Source organism: Hemiscyllium ocellatum, chromosome 36 (assembly GCF_020745735.1).
Source record: "Hemiscyllium ocellatum isolate sHemOce1 chromosome 36, sHemOce1.pat.X.cur, whole genome shotgun sequence".
NCBI lineage: Eukaryota > Metazoa > Chordata > Chondrichthyes > Orectolobiformes > Hemiscylliidae > Hemiscyllium > Hemiscyllium ocellatum.
This window is the reverse complement of record NC_083436.1, coordinates 2,941,922-2,968,063: the sequence shown is the minus strand read 5'-3', so window position 1 is coordinate 2,968,063 and position 26,142 is coordinate 2,941,922. Positions and strand designations below refer to the sequence as shown.

At 42.0% G+C, this 26,142-nt stretch overlaps 1 protein-coding gene across 1 annotated transcript in view; it reads left to right on the top strand.

Moving 5' to 3' along the window:
- The first annotated feature begins 11,635 nt into the window (after nt 1–11,635).
- The window catches only part of LOC132833272 (acid-sensing ion channel 5-like), a 229,085-nt gene continuing 214,578 nt past the window's right edge, over nt 11,636–26,142 (top strand). The window contains exons 1-2 of the mRNA XM_060851434.1: nt 11,636–11,904; nt 23,922–24,159. Of these exons, the coding sequence (XP_060707417.1) occupies nt 11,636–11,904; nt 23,922–24,159 (507 nt within the window). The remainder of the gene's footprint in view (nt 11,905–23,921; nt 24,160–26,142) is intronic.

The following is a 26,142-nucleotide window of genomic DNA, read 5'->3' as shown; positions in this document are numbered from 1 at the left end:
CTGGCACTAAGGAACCAAGTTTGATTCCCCCCTTGGTCTATGTGGAGTTTGCACATTCTCCCTGTGTTTGTGTGGTTTCCTCCGAATGCTCAGGTTTCCTCCCACAATCCATTGTTGTGCAGATAGGTGGATTGGCCATGCTAAATTGCCCATGGTGTCCAAGAATGTGCAGACTAAGTGGATTAGCCAATTGGAAATGCAGGATTACAGGAATGTGGAGGTGGGGAGGGGGGGAGATGGGTGTGATGAATCTGGGCAGGATGCTCTTCAGAAGGTAAGGATGTTGTGCATAGCACATTTATTGAGCTGGTCATGCCACAAATAAGAGCTACATGAGTCGAAAAGTGTTGGGTGACCACCAGGAAATTAGTAGTAATGGGCAGGCAGTCCCCTGTGGTCATTCTTCTCTCTAACAGATATACTGTGATGGTTAAGGTTGGTGGGGATGGCTTCTCAGAGGAAAGCACCAACAGCCATGTTTGTGGCACCACAGCTGGATCTGCTACACAGCAATGGAGGAGAAATAACAGGAGAGCTTCAATGATTGGGGACTTGATTGTAGGGGAACTGATGGGGGGGGGGGGGCGGGTGTTCTGTGGCAGCTCAGAGTGTATGTTGTCCCTCCCCGTCCCCCCAACCCCGGTGTGAGGGTCAGGGATGTGACAGAATAGCTGCAGGGCATTCTGAAGGGAGCGGGTGAACAGCCAGCCGTTGTGCTACATGCCAATACCAATGTCATGGGTTAAAGAAAAAGAAAGCGGTCCAGCAACAGGAACTTAGAGAGTTAGGTAGTGGATTTAAGATGAAGACCACTAAGGCCTAACAAAGGATGGTGCATTGCTGGATCGGATTCTGGAGAATTTCCTGCATACTTCGTCATCATGGATATTGGAAGTATCTCCGATAACCAACATTTTGCAGGAGAAGTATCCCATCACATTCTCCTGCCATTGTGATCCTCATAAATTACAACCAATAAACAAGGATCCAATTACTCAACTTTACCAACTCATATTTCTTGCTCTGTCTCCCTCTATTCCCAACAAAATATAAACCACAAGAATAAAGACATTACACTCTCTCCCTGCTGGTACTCACTCAGTTTGTAAAGCTGGTTCCCAAGCACTAACTCTTTGCACTACATCACTTTTTGATCCATGATGCCACCTCAAGAGTTTCTGACTAGGTTTAGTGAGGGCTAAGTCCAATGCCACTCCTCAGGCTTTTATTCAGAAGCCTCACTCCCATTGTACACCTCCATGCTTGTTTTGATGCTCCAGCTGAGCTCAAACAACAAAGCAAAATCATTAAACAGGATGGAGGCAGAGGTCAGAATCTAACATTGCTGAATTCAAGTGAAAGCAGAAGGCTGGGCAGTGCTTAACTGAAAGAGGAGGTGCAATTTTTTATGCTTGCTCTGCATTTCATTGGAGTACAACAGCAGGCCATGGACAGATTGGTCAGAGTGAGACAAATATCAATAATTAAACTAACAGGCAACAGAAAGCTCAGGGACATGCTTGGGAACTGCTTGGAGGTGTTCCCCAAAGTGACATAGAATCATAGAGATTACAGCATGGAAACAGACCCTTCGGTCCAACCTGTCCATGCCAACCAGATATCCGAACCCAATCAAGTCCCACCTGCCAGCACCCGGCTCATACCCCTCCAAACCCTTCCTATTCATATACCCATCCAAATGCCTTTTAAATGTTACAATCGTATCAGTATCCACCACTTCCTCTGGCAGCTCATTCCATACACATACCACCCTCTGTGTGAAAAGGTTGTCCTAGGTCTCTTTTATATCTTTCCCCTCTCACCCTCAACCTATGCCCTCTAGTTCTGGACTCCCCAACCCCAGGGAAAAGACTTTGTCTATTTATCCTATCCATGCCCTTCATAATTTTGTAAACCTCTATAAGGTCACCCCTCAGCCTCCGACGCTCCAGGGAAAACAGCTCCAGCCTGTTCAGCCTCTCCCTATAGCTCAAATCCTCCAACCTTGGCAACATCCTTGTCAATCTTTTCTGAAACCTTTCAAGTTTCACAACATCTTTCCGATAGGAAGGAGTCCAGAATTGCATGCAATATTCCAACAGTGGCCTAAGCAATGTCCCATGCAGCTGCAACATGACCTCCCAGCTCCTATATTCAATACTCTGACCAATAAAAGACAGCATACCTCACAACTTCTTCACTACCCTATCTACCTGCAACTCCACTTTCAAGGAGCTATGAACCTGCACTCCAAGGTCTCTTTGTTCAGCAACATTCCCTAGCATCTTACCATTAAGTGTATAAGTCCTGCTAAGATTTCCATTTCCAAAATGCAGGTCCTCGCATTTATCTGAATTAAACTCCATCTGCCACTTCTCAGCCCATTGGCCCATCTGATCAAGATCCTGTTGTAATCTGAGGTATCCCTCTTCACTGTCCACTACACCTCCAATATTGGTGACATCTGCAAACTTACTAACTGTACCTCTTATCCTGGGGATTTATCCACCTTAATGAGTTCCAAGATATCCAGCACTTCCACCTCTGTATTCTGGACATTTTGCAATGTGTCACCATCTACTTCCTTACTGTCCATATCTTCTATATCCTTTTCCACAATAAATACTGATGTAAAATACTCGTTTAGTTTCTCCCCCATTTTCTGTGGCTCCACACAAAGGCCGCCTTGCTGATCTTTGAGAAGCCCTATTCTCTCCCTACTTACCTTTTTGTCCTTACTGTATTTGTAAAACCCTTTGGATTCTCCTTAATTCAATTTACCAAATATATCTCATGCCCTCCTGATACTCCTACTGCCTTTATACTCTCACAAGGATTCACCTAATCTCTGTTGATCATACCTGACATATGCCTCCTTCTTTTTCTTAACCAAACCCTCAATTTCTTTAGTCATCCAGCATTCTCTATACCCACCAGCCTTTCCTTTTACCTTGACAGGAATATACTTTCTCTGGATTCTCGTTATCTCATTTTTGAAGGCTTCCCATTTTCCAGCCGTCCCTTTACCTGCGAACATCTGCCCCTAATCAGCTTTCGAAAGTTCTTGCTTAATACCATCAAAATTGGCCTTTCTCCAATTTAGAACTTCAACTTTTAGATCTGGTGTATCCTTTTACATCACTATTTTAAATCTAATTATGGCTGCTGGCCCCAAAGTCTTCCCCCACTGACACCTCAGTCACCTGCCCTGCCTTATTTCCCAAGAGTAGGTCAAGTTTTGCACTTTCTCTAGTAGGTACATCCGCATACTAAATCAGAAAATTTTCTTGTACACACTTAATAAATTCCTCTCCATCTAAACCCGTAACACTATGGCAGTCCCAGTCTATGTTTGGAATGTTAAAATCTGCTACAATAACCACCCTATTATTCTCAGATATCTGAGATCGTCTTGAAAGTTTGTTTCTCAATTTATCTCTGATTATTAGAAGGTCTATAATATAATCCCAATAAGGTAATCATCCCGTTCTTATTTCTCAGTTCCACCCAAAAAACTTCCCTGGATTTATTTCCAGGAATATCCTCCCTCAGCACAGCTGTAATGCTATCACTTATCAAGAACGCCACTCCCCCTCCTCTCTTGTCTCCTTCTCTATCCTTCCTGGAACATTTGTATCCTGGAACATTAAGCTGCCAGTCCTGCCCATCCCTGAGCCATGTTTCTGTAATTGCTATGATATCCCAGTCTCATGTTCTTAACAATGCCCTGAGTTTAATCTGCCTTCCCCGTTAGACCCCTTGCATTGAAATAAATGCAGTTTAATTTATTAGTCCTGCCTTGTCCCGATTTGGGATGATTGGCAAAAGAAGTAGTGGGAATGTGAGAAGAAACATTTTTATGCTATATGTAGTTAAAACTGGAATTGAATGTTTGGGAGTGTGGTGAAGACTGATTGGACTGATTTTTCCAAAAGAAAATTGGATAATTATCTGAAAAGAAAAGAAGTGTCAGACTTAACAGGTTTAATAGCCTTCTATGCTGTAACCATTTTATGATTCTGTGATTCATGGATACTCAGCTTGCTGCCACCCATGCTCAGGCTTCTGGAACCAAAGCTGTTGAGATTGGTGTTTAAAGAGACCTACAGGGTCTTGGGGTCGAAAAGTGTGGTACTGGAAAAGCACAGCAGGTTAGGCAGCATCCGAGGAGCAGGAGAGTTGGTGTTTCGGGCAAAAGCCCTTCATCAGGATTGTGCTGGGGGTAATGGGGGCTGAGAGATAAATAGGACGGTGGAGATGGGGCTGGGGGGAATGTAGCTGGGAAGACGATAATTGGATGCAGGTGAGAGGTGATTATGATAGGTCGCTGGAAACGGTGGAGCAGATAGGTGGGTAGAAAGATGGACAGGTAGGACAGGTCAAGAGGGCAGTGCCTGACTTATAGTGAAGGAGTGTGTTAAGCTGTGGAATGAATGCAGTGAAGAGAAGAAGATGGTCATTAGCAAATTTTACAAAACTGAAGAAGAAATATGATAAGGATGTTGCTGATTATTATGCCTAAAGCAAAATGAGCTCCCTAAGAATAAGGAGGCAAATATAGCCGAACCAAAGTCGTATACAACTGTAACATGACCTGCCAACTCTTGTACTCAACACCCCGTCCAATGAAGGAAAGTATGTCTTATGCCTTGTGAACTGCTCTATCAAATTGTGCTGCTCTGTTCTACACACCTGCAATTCATGCAATAAGGTCATCAACTCCATACACCTGTCTTTGCCTAATTTCCCTTAAAATATGGAATTATCAAAAATATATCTCTCAGATTTGAGATTTGAGGTTAACAGGTTAGCAGCATATTAGACTCAAACCTCACTGGTAGCAGTAAGCATCTCGGTGTCATGCAGTTCATCTTTGTGGCCTATATCTTTTGTTTGATCAACATTCATAGCAGCAGATTATGACTAGACAGCAAAATAATGACCTCATGAAAAGGATAATCATAAAAATGCTAGCTATAATTTCCTCAGAACTTCTACCTGAAGTCAAATTGAAAATCTTGATAGCATCTGTGAAATAATAATCAGAAGATAATTCAATTAATAAGAATGTAGTAGTGTTTGCTGTTGATAATCTACAGAAAAACATTTTATAAAATTAGACTTCTTTTGAACAGACTCACATATACAGTTTTATATATGTAGTTTATTTCAAGAAAAACTTTACTTTGTGTCATGGAGAGAGATGAGTAAATTATGCAAATTTATCACTGCACATTTATAAAATGTTTTTATAGTTAATGTGTAGTATACTGTTACCATAATATTATGAAAATATTACACATAACAGCATGAACCACAAGTCATTTTAAAATTATAATACATAATATTGACTAAAGATGTATATATGTGTCGAATATTGTTTGAAGAGAAATGTCGGCACACACAGATAGTGACATAAGAGGAGGATGATTTTAATTGTCAACTGACTCCTGCAAGTTGAAAATTTGGAAACACTGATCAGCTACTTCATTTATGCCAAATAGTCACCCTGTCCAAGTTTTACAGCTAATGTGTTAATTGCTAACCTAAAATAGGAGACAAGACATTCAAGTGTATAAATCATGTCTTATGCTGTTGTGAAAGGAGAAAGTGAGGACTGCAGATGCTGGAGATCAGAGCTGAAAATGTGTTGCTGGAAAAGCGCAGCAGGTCAGGCAGCATCCAAGGAGCAGGAAATTCGACGTTTCGGGCATAAGCCCTTCATCAGGAATTCCTGATGAAGGGCTCATGCCCGAAATGTCGAATTTCCTGCTCTTTGGATGCTGCCTGACCTGCTGCGCTTTTCCAGCAACACATTTTCAGCTTATGCTGTTGTGGGAGCCATATTTCAATTTTCACGGATGGGAGGCACAGTGGCTTAGTAGTTAGCACCTCCTGCCAGGGACCTGGGTTCAAAGAACAAAGAAATTTACAGCACAGGAACAGGCCCTTCAACCCTCCAAACCTGAGCTGATCCAGATCCTCTATCTAAATGTGTCACCTATTTTCTAAGGATCTGTATCCTTCTGCTTCTTGTCCATTCATGTATCTGTCTAGATCCATCTTAAATGACATTACCATGCCTGCCTCTACCACATCCACTGGCAATGCATTCCAGGCACCCACCATACTTCACCACCATAAAGAACTTTCCACGCATATCTCCCTTAAACTTTTCCCCTCTCACCTTGAACTCATGACCCCTAGTAATTGAGTCTCCCACTCTGGGAAAAAAAGCTACTCGCTATCCTTCTTTCTAATCTACTCAACCTCTCTTCATAGTTAGCACCCTCCATACCAGGCAATATCCTGGTGAATCTCCTCTGCACCCTCTACAAAGTATCCACAACCTTTTGGCAATGTGGCTACCAGAACTGTACACAGTATTCCAAATGGGACAGAACCAAACTCTTGTATAACTGCAACATGACCTGCCCCCAACCTTTGTACTCAATACCCGGTCCAATGAAGGAAAGCATACCGTATGCTTTCTTGAGCAATCTATTGACCTGCGTTGCCACCTTCAGGGAACAATGGACCTGAACACCGTGATTTCCCCAGGACTTTTCCATTTACTGTATAATTCGTTCTTGAATTGGATCTTCCAGAATGCATCACCTTGCATTTGCCTGAATTGAACTCCATCTGCCATTTCTCCATCCAACTCTCCAATCTATCTATATCCTGCTGTATTCTCTGACAGTCCTTCTTACTATCTGTTACTCCGCCGATCTTAGTGTCATCTACAAACCTACTGATCAGACCACCTATACCTTCCTCCAAATCATTTATGTTTTTCACAAACAACAGTGGTCACAGCATGGCTTCCTGTGGAACACCACTGGTCACAGTTCTACATTTTGAGAAACTCCCTTCCACAACCACTCTCTGTCTCCTCCTGCCCAGCCAGTTCTCTATCCATCTAGCTAGTACACCCTGGACCCCATGCAAATTCATTTTGACCATCAGCTTACCATGGTGAACCTTATCAAACGCCTTATTGAAGTCCATATTTATGACATCTAAAGCTCATCAATCAACTTTGTCGCTTCCTCAAAGGAATCTATTAAGTTGATAAGACATGACCTTCCCTGAACAAAACTATGTTTCCTATCACTGATAAGCCCATTTTATTCCAAAAGTAAACAGATCCTGTCCCTCAGTATCTTCTCCAGCAGCTTCCTTACCATTGATGTCAGGATCACTGGTCTATAATTACTTGGATTATCCCCTGCTCCATTTCACCCCCCATAGTCCAAAGATTTGCTAGTTAGATGGAATGGCCAATTCAAATTACCCATAGTGTTCAGAAATGTGTAGGTTAGGTTATTAGTCACAGTGGATGGGTCTAGGTGGAGTGCTCTCTGGAGGGTTGGTGTGGAATTGATGGACTGAATGGCCTGTTTCCACACTGGGAGGTTTCTATATTATAAAATCTGTGATGAGCCCACTTTCTCTGTCAACTTATGCCATCTGCCCTTGAAAGAGTCAATCAAGGCCACAGAACAAAATAGAAGAAGTATCATTTTCTTCTTTCTATGTGACCAAAAGATGCAGAAATACACAAAAATACTCAGGTCTACTGTGAGCTGGCAAAAGTCATCATCTTGGATGTTTTGACCATTTCCTACACTACATTTGACCAACCAGTTAGCTGACTAAGAGCAGTAGCCAACTGATTTCTTGACCTGCTACAATGTCCTAGCTTGTTTTACACCCACAAGTTACTGGCATAAATCAACTAGGGCCTGAACCTGAAATTGTCTTAAAGCTGGCAATGGGTGTGTACATCACTCATCCAAATTTCCAGTTCAAGTCAAAGATCAATCCCTTCCTTTGAGAGGAAGATGTAGATAAAAAAGTTGAATAGGGAAAATTGAAAATAACGACTTCAAAATGTTTGTGTCTACAGTATTAGAGGCAGGTGCATCATTTATGCCATGATAGATGCTGAAAGGCTGACTGTACTCCAGGTAGAGAGGTCACCAGGCCTGGATAGAATTCATCTTAGATCGCTGAGGGAGGTAAGGACGCTGTTAATGCAAATTTTCCAGGCCTCTGAAAACAGGATTAGTCCCAGGGGACTGAAGGCTTGCAAATGTGACACCGTTGTTTAAGAAAGAGGCAAAAGATAACCCAAGAAACTATAGTCTTATCAGCTTGATGTTGATTGGGGGAAAACTGATGGAGGCCACAATATGGGATAAGGTAAATATACATTTGGAGAAAATAAGTTAATACTGGACATCCAACATGAATTTATCAAGGGGAGGTCATATCTGGCAAATTTAACTGAGTTCTTTAAGGTGACACGGGCAATGAATAAGGGTAGTTATGGGTGGTCTTTATTTGGGCTTTCAGAAAGCATTTGATATGGTGCCATATGACAAATTAGAAATGTTTGGGATTGTTGGGTCCTTGCAGTTTGGATTAGAAGTTGGCTAAAAGATAGAAACAGAGGTTATATTTCTCAGATTGGAGATAAGATGAAATTAGTGTTCCCCCAGGGATTAATATAGGGACTCTTGCTTTTTCTGATTTATATAAATGATTTGAAGATGGATATGGAGGGAAAGAATCTCTAAGTTTGCAGATAATACTAAGCGAGGGAGAGTAGTGAATTGTGAGGATGAAGCTGAGCAACTTTTGAGGGACTTTGACAAGTTGGCCAAACTGGCAGACACATGTCAGGTGAATGTCAACATAAAGAAATATGAGATAATGTATTTTGGTAGAAGTAACAAGTGGACTCAATAGTACAACTCTGAATTGAGTACAGGAGCAGGTGGATCCTGGGGTTCTCTGAAAGTGGCCAGGTATTGAAGCAGTTGTTCAGATAACTGATATGATTGTTAGGTTTATAAATAGGGGAATAGATAATAATGCCTTTGAAGTGAAAATACAGCTGTACAAGTCATTGATCAGACCACATTTGGAGTACTGTGTTCAGTTCTAAGTACCTTTTATTTAAGGGAGTATTTTAAAGTCATGGAGAGTGTGCAAAGAAGACTTACTAGAATGATATCAGGAATGAAGGATTTCAGATACAAGGCAAAATTAAAGAAATTGGGCTTATTTTCCTTGAAGTAGAGAAAATTAAGAGGTGAGCTTATTGAGATGTTCAAATTTATGAACAGTTTTGACAGGATAAAGACGGATAGTCTATTTTCGTGGATCGGTATATCAGTAATTAAGAATCACAATTTCAAGATTGTCAGCAAAAGAGTTAGGAATGGGATGAGGAGAAATCTCATTACTCAGAGAGTTGTGAGGATTTGGACCATGCTGTCTGAGAGTAGGTGGTTTCACAGAGAGCTAGATATATATTTAAAAGTGATGAATTTATAGGGCTATGGAGATATGGTTACAAAATGTGTTAGGCTGGGTAAATCTTTCAGGAGCCAATACAGTCAAGATGGGTGCAATGGCCTTCTGTACTGTAAAATTCCATGATTCTAAAGAAGTAAGGTAATACTGTCACTCAGTGCAAATTGCACTTTTTTTTAATTAGGAGAAAAGTGCTGGTGCTGGAGATCAGAGTCGAAGATGGTGGTGCTGGAAAAGCACAGCCGGTCAGGCAGCATCCAAGGAGCAGGGAAAGTGACATTTTAAGCACAAGCCCTTTATCAGGAATGAAGTGGTGGGAGGGGGGGAGGGGGAGGGGGGGGGGTAGTGCTGGTAGGAAGGTAGCTGGGAGTGTGATAGGTAGATGAAGGTGGGATCGTACAGAGGGGAAGATGGAGCTGATAAATAAGAAAGAAGATGGACAGGTAGGACAGTTCAAGAGGGCTGTGCCAAGTTGGAAGCTTGGATCTGGGATAAGGTGGGGAGGGGAAATGAGTAAACTGGTGAAATCCACATTGATCCTATGTGTTCGGAGGGTTCCAAGGTGTAAGATGAGGCATTCTTCATCCAGGTGTTGGGTGGGGAGTGTTTGGCAGTGGAGGAGGCCCAGAACTTGCATGTACTTGGTGGAATGAAAAGAGGAGTTAAAGTGTTCAGCCACAGGGCAGTGGGGTTGTTTAGTGCATGTGTACTCATTTGATTGGCTGAACTGCTCTCACCCTCTACAATTTCTCTTTCAAATCCTCCCACTTCTTCCAGGCCAAAGCAATAGTACTATTCCCCAACTTTTCCTCAGCTACATCGATGACTGTATCAGCGCCACCTCATGCCCCCGTATGAACAATTCATCAACTTCACGAACAGCTTCCACCCGACCTCTAGTTCACCTGGAGCATCTCAGACACCTCTCTCCCCTTCCTGGATGTCTCCATCTCCATCTCTGGTGACCGACTCAACGCGGACATTTATTATAATGCACAAACTTCCACAGCTACCTGGACTACACCTCCTCCGACTCTGCCTTCTGTAAAGACGCCATCCCTTATTCCCAATTCCTCCACCTCCGTCGCATCTACACCAGGAAGACCAATTCCATCACAGAACATCGCAGATGGTCTCATTCTTCAAACACCGCAATTTCCCCTCCCACATGGTCGGCGATGGCCTCCAGCGCATCTCCTCTATGCCCCACATCTCCACCCTTGAACTCTACCTCTACAATCGCAACAAGGGCAGAACGCTCTTGGTCCTCATTTTCCATCCCACCAACTTCCAGATGCAATACATCATCCTCTGTCATTTCTACCACCTACAAACACACCCCATCACCAGGGATATATTTCCCTCCCCACCCCTATCTGCAGCCCAGAGGGACTATTCCTCCATGACTCCCTTGTTAGATCCAACCTCCCCACCAACCCAACTTCCACTCCCAGCACCTTCCCCTGCCACTGCAACAAGTGCAAAACCTGCAAAACGTGCTCCTCAACTCTGTCCAAGGCCCAAAAGGATCCTTTCACAGAGATTTACCTGTACTTCCACACACATCATATACTGTGTCTGATCAGGTCTCCTCTACATTGGGAGACAGGATGCCAACTTGCAGAATGTTTCACAGCATACCTCTGTGACGCATACACTAAACAGCCCCACCATCCTGTGGCTGAACACTTTAACTCCACCTCCCAATCTGCCAAGCACATGCGAGTCTTGGGCCTCTTGCACTGCCAAACTCTGGCCACCCGATGCCTGGAGGAAGAATGCTTCATCTTCTGTTTTGGAACCCTCCAACCACACGGGATCAATGTGGATTTCACCAGTTTCCTCATTTCCCCTCCTCCCACCTTATCGTAGATCAAAGCTTCCAACTAGGTACTGCTCTCTTGACTTGTCTTACCTGTCCATCTTCCTTCCCACCTATCCACTTGACTCTCCTCTCTGACCTATCACAATCACCCCCCACTATCATCTATCGCAGCTACATTCACAGTTACCTTTCCCCAGCCTCACCCCTCCAATTTATCTCTCAGCCTCTTTGGGCATTCCTGATGAAGGGCTTATGCTTGAAACATCAACTCTCCTACTCCTCAGATGCTGCGTGACTGACCGTGCTTTTCCAGCACCACATTCTTTGACTGTGCACTTTTTTTATTATTTAGAAACCTTCTCTTCACTTGTGTCAACAGAATTGATGAGTTCATTTAAGTTTGGAAAGAAACCATGATTGTTATCTTTTGTTTGTATCATTTTAGGCATATTGAAAAAGATTTGGTCTATTTTATTTAAAAGAATGTCACCATCCATGCAGAACATTCAACATCTCAATCACGAGTTTGCAACATCAACGTCTCTTCATGGTTTACAAAATGCACTGCAAGGCAAACCCGGAATTCGCAGGATTTTCTGGATGGCCGTCGTTCTTGGCTGTGTAATTATGGTCTTTTCGCAAATCACCCAGTGTTTTATTCGTTACTTCAGCTGGCCAACATCCACATCTGTTACAATAAAATATGTCAAGCACATTGAATTTCCTGCTGTTACTTTCTGTAACTTGAACAGGTAAGATTTTCTGTATTTTTAATGTACTCTTTGCCTGTTTCCTTGATTCTTTTTGAATAAAGTTTCATGGAGAAATATGAAAAAAACAAAATCTGGTTAACAAGTTTCAATGACAAAGTATGATGCTCTATAGGAGTAAACATGACAGAGCTTGCGTCCATTCTGAAGGAGAGTAGAGTTGCATTTTCACTTGTGACCAGGCCTGCATTTATTGCCATCGATGTTTGCTACTGAGAAAGTGGTGGTGAGCTGCCTTCTTGAAATTCAGCAGTTCATGTGCAATAGGTAGACTCACAATGCCATTCGGGAGAGATTTCCAGAACTTTAACCCAATGACAAAGAAGAACAAAGAATAGTACGGTAGAGGAATAGACCCTTCAACCTGCCAAGACTGCTCCAAAACATGAAGCCTTTCTCAATGAAAACCTTTCTCAATGAAAAACTTGGTCCGTATCCATTTATTCCCTGCCTATTTATATATGTGTCAAGACACCTCTTAAATGTTCCTATTGCATTGTTTACAACACTTTCTATGACAGCATATTCCAGGCACTTGCCACATTCTGTGTAAAAAACAAAACCTGCCTCTCATATTTCCTTTAAACTCATTCCTTTTTACTTTAAACTCATGTCACCTAGTAATTGGCACTACTATCCTGGGAGAAAGACTCTGACTATCCATTCCATCGATGCTTCTCATAATTTTGTAAACTTCTTTCAGGTCACCCCTCAGCCTCCAATATTCAAGTGAAAACAACGTTTTCCAACCTCCCTCAGAGGTCATTATACATATTGATATTAATGACATTAGGAGGAAAAAGGATGAGGTCCTGAAGAGTGATTATAACGAGTTAGGTAAAAATGCAGGAACTCAAGGGTAATAATTTCTGGACTACTTCCGGTGCCATGTGTTAGCAAGAATAGGAATAGAAAGATTTGACAGACGAATGTATGGCTTGAGAGCTGGTGCAAGGGCAAGGATTGAGATACTTGGATAATTGGGACAGAGGTGATCTTAACTGGAGGGGGACCAATATCCTGACTCAGAGATTTGCTAGTGCCACTTGGGAGGGTTTAAACCAGTCTGTCATGGGGGCTGGGATGTAAAGCAGTAGGGAGACAAAAGTGAAGGTTGAGTACAGTATGAGATTAATGAGGGCAAGTTAAATAGTAAAGGACGTGTTGGTAATCTCAGTAGGAGACATGGCAGACAAGACCATAGCAGAAAGCCATGGAAGCCTTAGTTCAACTGCATTCATTTCGATACAAGATGTCTAACCGGTAAAACAAATGGACTCAGAGCATGGTTGGGTATATGGAACTGGAATATTGTAACTATTACAGAAACATGGCTGACAGAAGGACAGGATTGTCCATCAGTGTTTCTGGGTACAGATGCTATAGGGAGGAGAGAAGATGAGGCAAGAGAGGAGGGGGAGTTGTGTTTTTGATTAGGGAAAAGATCATGGCAGTACTGAGACAAGACTGAACACACTTAGCAACTTTCTCTACGTCCAAGCACTTAACGCTATGGCAGTCTTAACATTGACTGGGATTACCATCATGTTAAGGGCTTGGATACAGAGGAATTTGTTAATTGTGTTCAAGAAGGATTTCTCTTGCAGTAAGTCAGTGGCTCTAGTAGAGAAAAAGCAAAGCTTGGCCTCGTCTTGGGTAATAAGAAAGGGCAAGTGACAGTAGTGTTAGTAAGGAAGTACTTTTTGGGACCAGGTACTATAATTCCAATTGTTTTAAGATGGCATTGGAAAAGAATAGGTCTGAATCACAAATCAAAGTTCTTAATTGTTGCAAGGCCAATTTTGATGGTCTTAGATAGGAACTTTCAAAAGTTGATTGGCAGAGGCTGTTTGCTGGCAAAGGGACATTTGGTTTGTGGGAGGCTTTCAGAAGTGGGTTTATGAGGGTTCAGGGCCAGCATGTTCCTGTTTGAATGTGGGACTGGAAAAGCACAGCTGGTCAGGCAGCATCTGGGGAGCAGAGGAATCGATGTTTTGAGCATAAACTCTGCATTAACAATCATCAAATGAAGGATGGTATACTTTCATCCTTGATTTGATGTAACAAAGTATGTTGCCTTGAATTAGTTCAGATTAAACTCCACCTGCCATTTTTCTTCCAAATTTCTAGTCTATCTATGTTCTGTTTTATCGTCTGACAATCCTCCTCAATGTCCTAAGCTTCCTTCAGCTTTGTGTTACCTGCAATCTTAGTAATCAGGCTACCTCCATTCTCCTCTAAATCATTGAGATATATATATATATGTTTCAACAACAGCATTGATGCCTGTGGGATTCCTCTATTCACAGATATCCAATCTGAAAAGCACCCTTCCACTGATACTCTTGTCTTCTATGACTAAGCCAGTTTTGTATCCATCTTACCAGCTCACAGTGAATCCCTTGTGACTTCATCTTTTATGTCAGGTGATTATCTCAAAAGCCCTGTTAAAATTCATGTAGACAAATCTACCACTCAGCTCTTATCAATCATTTTTTGTCACCTCTTCAAAACAACCCAACTAATTTTGTAAGACACACCCTTCCCTGCCCTTCCATGGGTGGCCTAATGGTTAGCACTGCTGCCTCACAGTGCCAGAGACCTGAGTTCAATTCCCACCTCAGGCATGTCTGTGTGGAGTTTGCACTTTCTCCCCATGTCTGTGTGGGTTTCCTCTGAGTGCTCCGGTTTCCTTTCACAGTCCAAAAACAAGCAGGTTAGGTGAATTGGCCATAATAAATTGCCCGTAGTGTTAGGTGAAGGGGTAAACGTAGGGGAATCGGCCTGGGTGGGTTGCTTTTTGGAGGGTCGATGTGGACTTGTTGGGTCAAAGATTAATGCCCTAGACTATCCTGGTTGCCCTTCTTAAACAAACAATAGTGGCTATTCTCCAGTCTTTCAGGGCCTCACCTTAGAATATCAGGACATATCCTTAATCAGTTTGCAGATGGCACCAAAATTGTGATGTAGTGAACAGTGAAGAAGGCTGCCTCAGAGTACAATGGGATGTCGATCAAATGGGCCAATGGGCGGAGGAGTGGTAGCATTCATATAGACAAATGTGAGGTGCCACATTTTTGTGGGGCATATCAGGACAGGACTTATGATTCCAGTTTTACTGGGACGCCTTGATGCTATTCTTGGTCAAATACACCATTGATGTCAAGGGCCGTCACTCTCATCTCTGAGGTTCAGCTCTTTTGCCAATGTTGTAATGCTGTAATGAAGTCAGGAACTAGATGGCCTTGGAGGAACCCTAACTGGGTGTCAGTAAGCTGAGCAGGTGCTGCTTTGATAGCAGTGTTGATGACATAACTTCTATCACTTTACTGATGATCAAGAGTAGACTGATAGGTTGATAACTGGTTGAGTTGGATTTGTCCTGTTTTTATGCACAGAACATGGTTAGATAATTTTCCACATTGTCAGGTAGATGTCAGTATTGTAGCTTTACTGGAACAGCTTGACTGAGGATATGGCAAGTTCTGGAAGTCAAGTGTTCAGTGTTATTATCGGAGTATTGTCAGGGCCTTTAAAATAACTGTTCCTTGATATCACATGAAGTGGATTGTCCTGGCTGAAGAGTGGCTTCTACGATGCTGGAGACCACGGGAGGAGGCCAAGGGAACTTGGGCTTTTCTCACTGAAGATTGTTGAGAATGCTTCAGCCTTTTTATTGCACTGATATGCTGGGCTCTTGCAGGTTAACATACAGTGCCATTAGGTAGCAAGTTCCAAGGTTTTATTCCAACAACATGGTAATATATTTCCAAGTTGATGGAGAACTTTCTGATGGTGACTATCTCATGCATTTGTTGGCCTTGTCCTTCTAGATGATAGAGGTTAGGAGTTTGGAAGGTACTGTTGAAAAGGTCTCAGTGAGTTATTGCAGTGAATGTTGTAGATAATTCACACTTTTGTTACTTTGCTTTGGTGATGAAGACGGTAAATGTGGAAGGTGTTAAACGTGTTTCCACTTATGCATGATGCTTTGTATTGGAGCTGAGCTTCTTGAGTGTTGTTGGGTTTACACTGATTTGGGGAAGTGGGGAACCCTCCTGAATGGTGCTTTGTAATTAGCAAACCGGCTTTGAGGAGACGAAGGGTGAGTTACTTGTGGCAGAATTCCCAGCCTTTGACCTGTTCATGTTGCCTCATTTGTCTGATTGATTAAAAACCGAACTGGACCAATGGTATCTCCAGAATGTAAATAGTGCGAGATTCAGTGATTTGAATGCCATTGAATATTGATGGTAAGATTCTCTTTTGTGGAAAATGGTTTTTGCCTGGCACTTGTGTGGTACAAATGTCACTTGCCACTTATCAGCCCAAGACTGGATATCATTGCATATCTTGCTGCATTTAGACATGGGCATTTTCAGTAGCTGAAGGAGTCACAAATGGTACTGGGCATTACACAAGCATCAGCAAACATCCCTACTTCTGACGTTATTGTTGAGACCATCTTTTATTTTACTTTTCTTTTATTTTTTTCAATTTTGGTTTGGAACTGTGAGTTGTAATTGAGATTTGAAGTTTGAACTTTGAACAGCAGCTTGTTGCATGAAAAAAGGAGAGAACAGAATACTAATGTTTGCTGTAGTAAACTGACCTAGAAGGATAATGTAGATTAATTACAGATGAACTAGCACCCAGATGGCATTATGCTCAGGGGTTGGTAGCTGGTTGGATGTTGAATTGGTCAGTTGGGAGAGAACCTTAATCCTATGGCTGGCCAAACACAGTGAATGTTGAAAAACAAAGGGAAACACAAAAGTTGCTTCCTGTGCCTCCAACCATTTCTTGATATCATGTGGAGTGAATCAAATTGGCTGAACCTACATTATCTCGGATGCTGGGGAAGATGGACCACATCTCAGCACTTCTGGTTGAAATTTGTTGCAAATTCTTCAGCCTCACCTTTTTTACTGATGCACCGACATTGCCCATGCATGGCTTGGTGGGCCAATGTTTAATGTGCACCCCTAATTGCCTTTGAGAAGATGAGATGTTGTCTTGAATCGCTGCAGTCCATTTGATGTAGGTACACCCACAATGCCATTAGAGAAGTTTTTAGATTTTGACCCAGCCACATAAAGGAATTGAAAATATTTCAAAGTCTGAATGGTGAGTGGTTTGGAGGCAAATTTGGAAGACTTATGGCCAAAGCATCCAATGATCCACCCCACTGAGATCTAATTACAGAATGGTATTCATCAAACTATTGGAAGGATGTTGTGAAACTTGAAAGGGTTCAGAAAAGATTTACAAGGATGTTGCCAGGGTTGGAGGATTTGAGCTATAGGGAGAGGCTGAATAGGCAGGAGCTGTTTCCCCGGAGCGTCGGAGGTTATGGGGTTATCTTATAAAGGCTTATAAAATCATGAGGGGCACGGATAGGATAAATAGACAAAGTCTTTTCCCTGGGGTGAGTTAGTCCAGAACTAGAGTGCATAGGTTTAAGGTGAGAGGGGAAAGATATAAAAGGGACCTGAGGGGCAATGTTTTCACGCAGTGCATGTATGGAATGAGCTGCCAGAGGAAGTGGTGCAATTGTAGCATTTGAAAGGCATTTGGGTGGGTATATAAATTAGAGGGTTAGAGAGAGATATGGGCCAAGTCCTGGCAAATGTGACTAGATTATTTTAGAATATCTGGTCAGCTTGGACAAGTTGGACCAAAGGGTCTGTTTCTGTGCTGTACTTTTCTATGACTTTATGACTGTATAAGAACAAGAAAACAATCAACACTTCTTGGAAGGAGCACTTCAAGGATGTTCTTGCTGTGAATACTCTCAATTATCTCCTGCATCATGTTACCTTCACATCAGAACAACCATACTAAGTCAAAAAGACTATTTGACTGTTGAGAATTAACTAGTGCCCAAGTATAGATGTCAAAATGCTGAAACATGACAGTACAACACTCTTGGTACAAAGATATGACCTCCTCTCCTTCCTTCTTCTGAAAGGAAGAGAGCATGCTGGGGATCTCCAAGATGCCTTAAGTGTGACAATTTTCAAGGAAGAAAGTTAGACTGAAAATGGTAGTTACAGAGGGGTCTTTTTACTGTCCACCACAGAGAAGGTAATTGCAAAACTCATCCCCCATTGTTTCCTCCCTGAGGCTAAAGAACTCCTTTCAGAGTCACAATGCAAATTCAGTCCATCAAGAAGCATGATGGATTTGTTCTTCACAGCAAGACAAGCCTGAGATATGCAAACTGTAATGCTCACCAATGGATCAGATACATGTGCAAACTGGGAACAAGTAGTCACTTCTCCATCTTCCTTACTACAACAGTCCACCCTACATCCAGGAAGATTCCAATTGGAATACAGCTTTTCTCCAGTACAAACAAGAACTGTTCAATCAGCATCACTTCAGATCAGAACAAAGACCAGCTTAATCTCTGTCAGCAAATTCCAGTACTCAGACAATAGTTATCAGTTTCCTTGCTCAAAGGCTAGGTCAGCTGCAGTTGCTGATGTATTTGTGAAAGTATGAGAAAATTGGCCTTAGCCTTAAACATGGGGAAAAGAAAGATCCTCAACTAACATACTCATGCTGCACAACATTTATGGGCGGCACAGTGGCACAGTGGTTAGCACTGCTGCCTCACAGCAACAGAGACCTGGGTTCAATTCCCGACTCAGGCGACTGACTGTGTAGAGTTTGCACGTTCTCCCCATGTCTGCGTGGGTTTCCTCCGGGTGCTCCGGTTTCCTCCCACACTTCAAAGATGTGCGGGTCAGGTGAATTGGCCATGCTAAATTGCCCATAGTGTTAGGTAAGGGGTAAATGTACGGGTATGGATGGGTTGCGCTTCGGCGGGTCGGTGTGGACTTGTTGGGCCGAAGGGCCTGTTTCCACACTGTAAGTAATCTAATCTAAATAGAATTGTCTCTCAACTATCAGTATCCACAGTGGATAATGTGGCTCAATTCTCATACCTTTCATGGAAGACAGACATTGCCTCCAGTGTGCCTTTGGCTGACAGAAGAAAAGAATGTTTGATTACAACGGCCTCAAGATCTGCAGAGCAACAGTAATAACTGTCCTTCTGAATGCATCAGGAACATGTACATTGTCTAGCAGTCATCTCAAATCCCAAATGAATTGCCTTCCATGATGCTTCCATAAAATCCTGCAATATTGGATAGATGTTCCAATGCCAGTGTCTTCCGTCAGGCAAGCATGCTCAGTCTCATATCAGCAGTTATGGTGACTCCTAAAACAACCTGTCTACTCTAGGCTTCATCTTGGAAAATGGTTACCAGGAAACCTATAGTAGTCTGAAGCAATGTGGACCCTTGACAATTGATAAAGGTATTTTTTTTTAACTCAAAGAGTAGTGAAGCTATCAGAAAAGGTTATGCAAGCTCAGTCTTTAAATATATTTTGAAGTTGAGATTGATAAGTGATTGATTATCAATGGTGTAAAGGGTTATGGGAATAAAGGCTTGAATAAAGGCTGATCAGCCATAATTATGCTCAATGGCAGAACAAATTAGACAGGCTGAATAGTGTTGAATTCATTGAATTCCAATAGCATGGATGCAGGTCATTTGGCTCATTATGACCACACCAACACTTCAAAGAGCATCCCACACTGACCCACCACCTCCACTCTATACTTTCCGTGGCTAATCCACTTAAAACTGCACACTATGAGCAATTTGACATGGCCAATCCACCCTAACCTGCAGATCTTTGGGCTGTGGAAGGAAACCAGAGGAAATCCACACAGACACACAGAGAACATGCAAACTCCACACAGACAGTTGCTTAAGGCTGGAATCAAACCCAGGTCCCTGGTACTGTGAGACAGCAGTGCAAACCACTGAGCCACCATGCCAAATGGTCTACTGCTATTCCTATGATGTTGTCAATGAAAATAAGAAAATAGTGAATCGGCCGACTGAATAATTACATTGGATCAGCATTTACAAATGATAAAGAGATCAACATGCCAGGTATTCTCAGGAAATTAATATTGAATCAGAGAGAGGAAATCACCAAAATTAATGTAAATAAAATCACATTAATGAAGATGACATTGATACTGATGAGTAATAAATGGCTATGTGCTAATGTTTTCCATTGTACTCCTTTTAACCAAGCAAGTGAGAATATTGTTGATGCATTAACAGTCATTTGATTAAGAAACTGTGCATGTTACTTATTATTCAAGGAAGGTGAGAGAAATAAATCAATAACTTATGTAATCATTAAATTTCACATCTGGGGCAGAATTTAACATGCTCCAGGGCACTAAGTGAGAGGTGAGTATGGTGATGTTAGTGGGCAAAGTTACTGGCATTTAACCACAAGTTCTGGCCTTCTGTGAGAAGTAGATGATGGCCTGGTCAGAAACCATGCAAGAAACACAGTGCAGGGTTTGGGTGGGAAAGGACAGTGACCTTTACAAGGTCCTATTTCCAACAGAGGTCACTCCCTAAGCTCCAAAGATTTATTTGCATTTCCCCTCCCCTCTCATTATCCTTGATTTTCTTCACTCCCTCATACCCCCTGCATTCCCCACACAGATCTGCGAAGTTGGTTTCAGTGATTATTCATCCAGCTCCTGTGGGAACCATTATTAGTGACTTGATGCAGTCCCATTTGTGATCACCACTCCAAGCGGCACAGCTCAGACTAGAGAACTGGCAAGTCAAGTGTAAGACCATAAGAATAGAATTAGCCTGCTCTCTGTTCAGTAGGATCATGATCCAGCATTCCTCACGTACACTTTTCTGTCCTTTCCCCATATCCCTTGAATCACCTATTGGTCAAGTATCTATCTATCTCAGCCTTAAATATGCTCAAGGGCTCTGGCACCACAGATCTCTGTGGCAAGAACCCTTACAAACCTGTGAGATCAGCAATTTCTCCACATCTCAGATTTAAATTGGAACCCCTTTAGTCTGAGACTATGGACTCTGATTGTAGACTTCTATGAGGGGAAGGTTCTCTTAGCAGTAGCCTATCAAGCCCCTTAAAAATCTGATATGCTTCATTAAGGTCACGTTCCATTCCTTTAAATTCCAATTAGTAGAGTCTCAATCTGTTTAACTTTCACTCAAAAGACAATCCCTACATAGAGGGGATCAGAAGGTTTTGTGCATGACCCAGAACATAACATAAGCCAACCTTCCACCCATTTACACTTCTCATTGCCACAGAAAGGCTGCCAACATCATCAAAGCCCCCGCTCCACCCCCCACCCCAATCACTGCAGTAATGCTCTCTTATAACTTCTTCCATCAGGTAGAAGATACAGAAGCTTGAACTCACGCAACAATAGGTTCAAGAACAGCTTCTTTACTGCTGTTATTAGACTGCTGAATGGAATCTCTAACTTCACATAATGTTAGCCTTGCTGATGTTGATCTTCCTTTGTGCATCTCCTGTGCAGCTGTAACCATGTATGCCTCACTCTGTCCAAGTACTCTATCTATGATCTGTTAGTCCTTGTACTGCTCTAAAAATAAAGCTTTTCACTGTATTAAGGTACATGTGACTACAATAAATCAAATTAAATCAAAATTAAATTGTCTTAATGAATTTTCTCTGAAATGCCTCTCATGAAATAATGTCTTTCCATAAATACTGATGGGCTGACAACTTCCTGAGGTAGAACTTCTTCCATAGTGAGGAGGAAAATTCTCATCTCAAGACAATTAGGAGCCAACAGAGGTTAAATTGCTTCAGGACTGTGGGACTGGATAGGAATAGGGTGAGACTTTTAATTCTGTTACCACTCACAGTACCAACTAACTGGACTAAAAGTCCAGCCATATCGTGGGCAGATTACCAAGGTCTACAATTAAAGGTAAAGTGACCGAATCTGTCATTTTCAGGGAATAGGTTACCCCTGAAAGGTTATATTATAATGTTTGATGAGGTAACCTAAAGTTGTCGACAAGGAAATACCTATGAATGTTATTTATAAGAACATCCAAACACACCTAAATGTATCATTGAAAAGAGACTGCTGACCAAATTTGAAGCTTATAAAATTGACCTGATGAGCAAATTGTCAGGGTGGTAGTTGGGATAAAGGGACTGTACTCTGATTGGCTGGTCATGAGGGAGGTTTTGGAGGTATCTGTCTTGGGGTCTCATCTATTTGCATTTATTAACAGCTTAGGTAATGGAATCAAAGGTTATAACCAATTTTTCTGACAAGATAAGGGTAGGTTGTGTTCCTGGCTGTGTGGATGGAAATGCAATATCACAAAGTGATTTTGATAGGTTAAGCTATTACTCAAAGCTATGAAGAAGGAAGGAACAGGTTACTTTCAAAAGAATGAAATGTTATAAGTTTGTGAGATCCAAATTAATTTGAGTGTTCAGATGTTTAGATGATTTAAATGTCATGATGATAATAGATCCTAAAGATAATGTACTGTGGATATCCCAGAATAATACTTGGATTCTGAGCATTAAATTATAAAATTGTAGAGTGAGGATTTCATTCCTTGGAGCTTAAAAGTAAAAGGATGATTTGATCAAAAATTTAAGATATTACAGGAAACATATAGGGCAGATACGGGGAACTATTTTTGATAGGTAGGGATTCTGGGACTAAGAAGTATAATCTAAAATTGAACGACCTTACAAGACTGAAAATAAGATGTATATTTGCGTATAAATGGTGGTGAAAGTTCGCCGTTCTGTTCTGTAAATGTCAATTGATGTTGATAACATGACTACTTGTACATTTTAAAATTAATATTTTTGTTAATCAAAAGCATTTAAATATTCACAGCAAAGATGTAGGAGTTAGATCACACATCAGTTATGATCTCACTGAATAATAGAACATCCTTGAGGGGTTAAACGAGTTACTTCTGTTCCTAAGTCATGCACTTTTTTCATGAAGAAAATAATTGACTAATGTCATCCTAAAAAATGGCAGAATGTTTTGTGTGGCATGGTGGCTCAGTGGTTAGTGCTGCTGCCTCAGTGTGCCAGGGACCCTGGTTTGATCTCACCTTGGGCAAATGTCTATAGGAGTTTGCACATTCTCCCTTTGTCAGTATGGGCTTTGTCCAGATGCTCTGGTTTTCTGCCATAATCCAAAGATGTGCTGGTTAGGTGGATTAGCCATGCTAAGTTGTCCAGAGATGCACAGGCTAAGTTGATATAGCCATGGGAATGCAGGATTACAGGGATCGGGTGGGTCTGGATGGGATGCTCTTTAGAGAGTTGATGTGGATTCGATGGACCAAATGGCCTGTTTCCACATAGAGTCATAGAGTCATAGAGATGTACAGCACGGAAACAGACCCTTCGGCCCAACCCGTCCATGCTGACCAGATATTCCAACCCAATCTAGTCCCACCTGCCAGCACCCAGCCCATATCCCTCCAATCCCTTGCTATTCATATATCCATCCAAATGCCTCTTAAATGTTGCAATTGTACCAGCCTCCTCCATTTCCTCTGGCAGCTCATTCCATACACGTACCACCTTCTGAAAAAGTTGCCCCGTAGGTCTCTTTTATATCTTTCCCCTCTCACCCTAAACCTATGCCCTCTAGTTCGGGACTCCCCAACCTCTGGGAAAAGACTTTGTCCATGCCCTTCATGATTTTGTAAACCTCTATAAGGTCACCCCTCAGCCTCTGATGCTCAAGGGAAAAAAGCCCCAGCCTGTACAGCCCCACCCTATAACTCAAATCCTCCAACCCTGGCAATATCCTTGTATATCTTTTCTGAACCCTGAACCCTTTTCTGAACATTGTAGCGATTCTGCAATTTGGGTGGTGATTGATCACTTATTTTGTTAAGTAGGAAATACTGAATACAATTCAATGAACTGACCATTATTATTTCTGTTAAGTTCCAAACCTCATGGGATGTTTTCAAATGTAACACTTGGTTGTATATTTTTATAAGCTAGCTGCATGTACAATGCTGATATTCAGATTTCCACAACATTGTTTTTCACACATCAACATGAAGCTGTCATTTTTTTTTCGCTTCCTACAGATATCAATCCAAAGCAGTAGCCAACATGAACGTCATATATATGTTGTGGTCTATTGTGTGTGCAGCTCTGAGCATTAGTCAAAGTGATGGAAATAGTAACACTTCTCAAGAAATCCTAGACTTTCTTCGAGGGAACCCAACTTTCAGCATCAAGAATTTCACCAAAAAATATGGTTACCAAATTGATAATACAACTCTCTTAAAATGTGACTTCTTTGGGGAGCCCTGTTATCCAAAGGTAAATTAAATTTATTTACCTTATTTGAATTTGAAATTCTGAAGGTTAATTTCCACAGGATTTTATTATCTCCTGATTTCTATTCAATGGATAATTAGCAGAAGTTTGGAGAAGCAATGCAAATAACTATTTATGACATTTCTCTCATGTATCTGTTGATCTTCTACTGCAGTTACTGTAGGGAAACAAGACAACTCTTGCAGAAAGCTAAGGTGCTAAAATTGTAAAGTTTTCTAGTAGAGTAGTTTTTGTTTGCTCTCAATGATATTTTGGATCTACTTGGTTCTAAATAGGAACATGTTATGCAATACCAGTTCTATTATTGAATGTGAAATTAAGGCTTGCATTCAGACATCAATCTTTATCCAGTTTTAACAAACATTGGACAGAGGACTAACGACTTTTGGTCATATATGGCTTATATTTAAAACTCTAGTGGGCAGAATTTACAGATCTCAGGAAATTCAGCAGCTCATGAAAAGTGAAGACTGCTGGACCAAAGTTTATTTACTCATTTACTCTCTTGTAACAGGATTGGTCGGATTTCCCCTCACCTTTCGAATTTTGTGTTCTGATCTCTGAATTCTTCGACTAGTCTCCAATTTGATTTGTCTACATTGGCCCTTCCCCAAACTTGTCCTCCAACTGACTCCAATCTCAACACTCCTCGAGACGTCAATCTCCATTCTGGCTCCTCATTTATCTCAGTCCACAAATCTCCAACACCCATGACTTTTCCAATTTCCTCTCTCCATTTTCTTTGCTTCCTTGTTCATTTCCTGGAGGCAAAGAGGTCACAAGGTCACCAGGGAGCAGCGGAGCCTGTCGGGATACGTCAGTATACACTTTAAATTATTTATTTTCAGGTTGGGCATTGTTCAGTTCCTGGAGGCTGTTGGAGGGGTCATGGGGTTACATATTTGGGCGGTGACTTTACTCGAAACACTACTCGGGTAGTGTCTCCCCCCCATCCTCCTCCTCTAACCAAAAAAAAAGTTCTATGCGTCAGTTGGTAAGGTGACAAGTGTTTTCTTTTGTGTTTCATTTTTTCAGCCATCTATTTGGGAATTTAGAATAGTGGGATTAGAAGTTAGGGCAGTTAAATGTTCCTCCTGCAAAATGTGGGAGGTAAGGATCATCTCTGGTGTCCATGTTGACCTTATTTGTGGGAAGTGCACCCAATCCAGCTCCTCGAGAACTGTGTTAGGAAACTGGAGCTGGAGCTGGATGAACTTTGCATCATTCAGGAGGCGGAGGGATTTATTGAGAAGAGTTACAGGGAGGTAGTTACTCCACAGCCATGTGAGGAAGGTAGATGGGTAACCCTCAGAAGTAGGAAAAGGAACCAGCAGGTAGCGCAGGGATCTCCTGTGGTGGTTCCCTCAACTACAGGCATGCCGTTTTGGATACTGTTGGGATTGGGGGGGAATGACTTACCATGGGTAAGCAATGAGGCAGAGATCTCTGGCACAGGGTCTATCTCTGTTGCTCAGAAGGAAATGGAGAAGATGAGCAAAGCTTTCATCATTGGGAACTCCATAGTTAGAGGGAATTTTGTGGGAATGAGAGAGACTTGCAATGGGTGTATTGCCTCCCAGATGTCAAGGTTCATGATGTCTCTGATTGTGTTTTTGGGATCCTTGAGGGGGAGGGAGAGCAGCCCCAAGTCATGATCCACATAGGCACCAATGACATAGGTAGAAAGAAAGGTGGGGAACTAAGACAGAAATTCAGGGAGCTAGGCTGGAAGCTTAGAACTAGAACCAACAGAGTTGTTATCTCTGGTTTGTTACCCATGCCTTGTGCTAGTGAAGAAGGAACAGGAAGGGAACAGAGCCAAACACATGGCTGCTGGGATTGGAGGGTTTGGAGGTGGGACCTCTACAAACAGGATGGTCTTCACCTGAACCAGAGGGGTACCAATATCCTGGGGACATAATTTGCTAATGCTCTTCGGGGTGGGGGGGAGCGGGGGAATTTAAA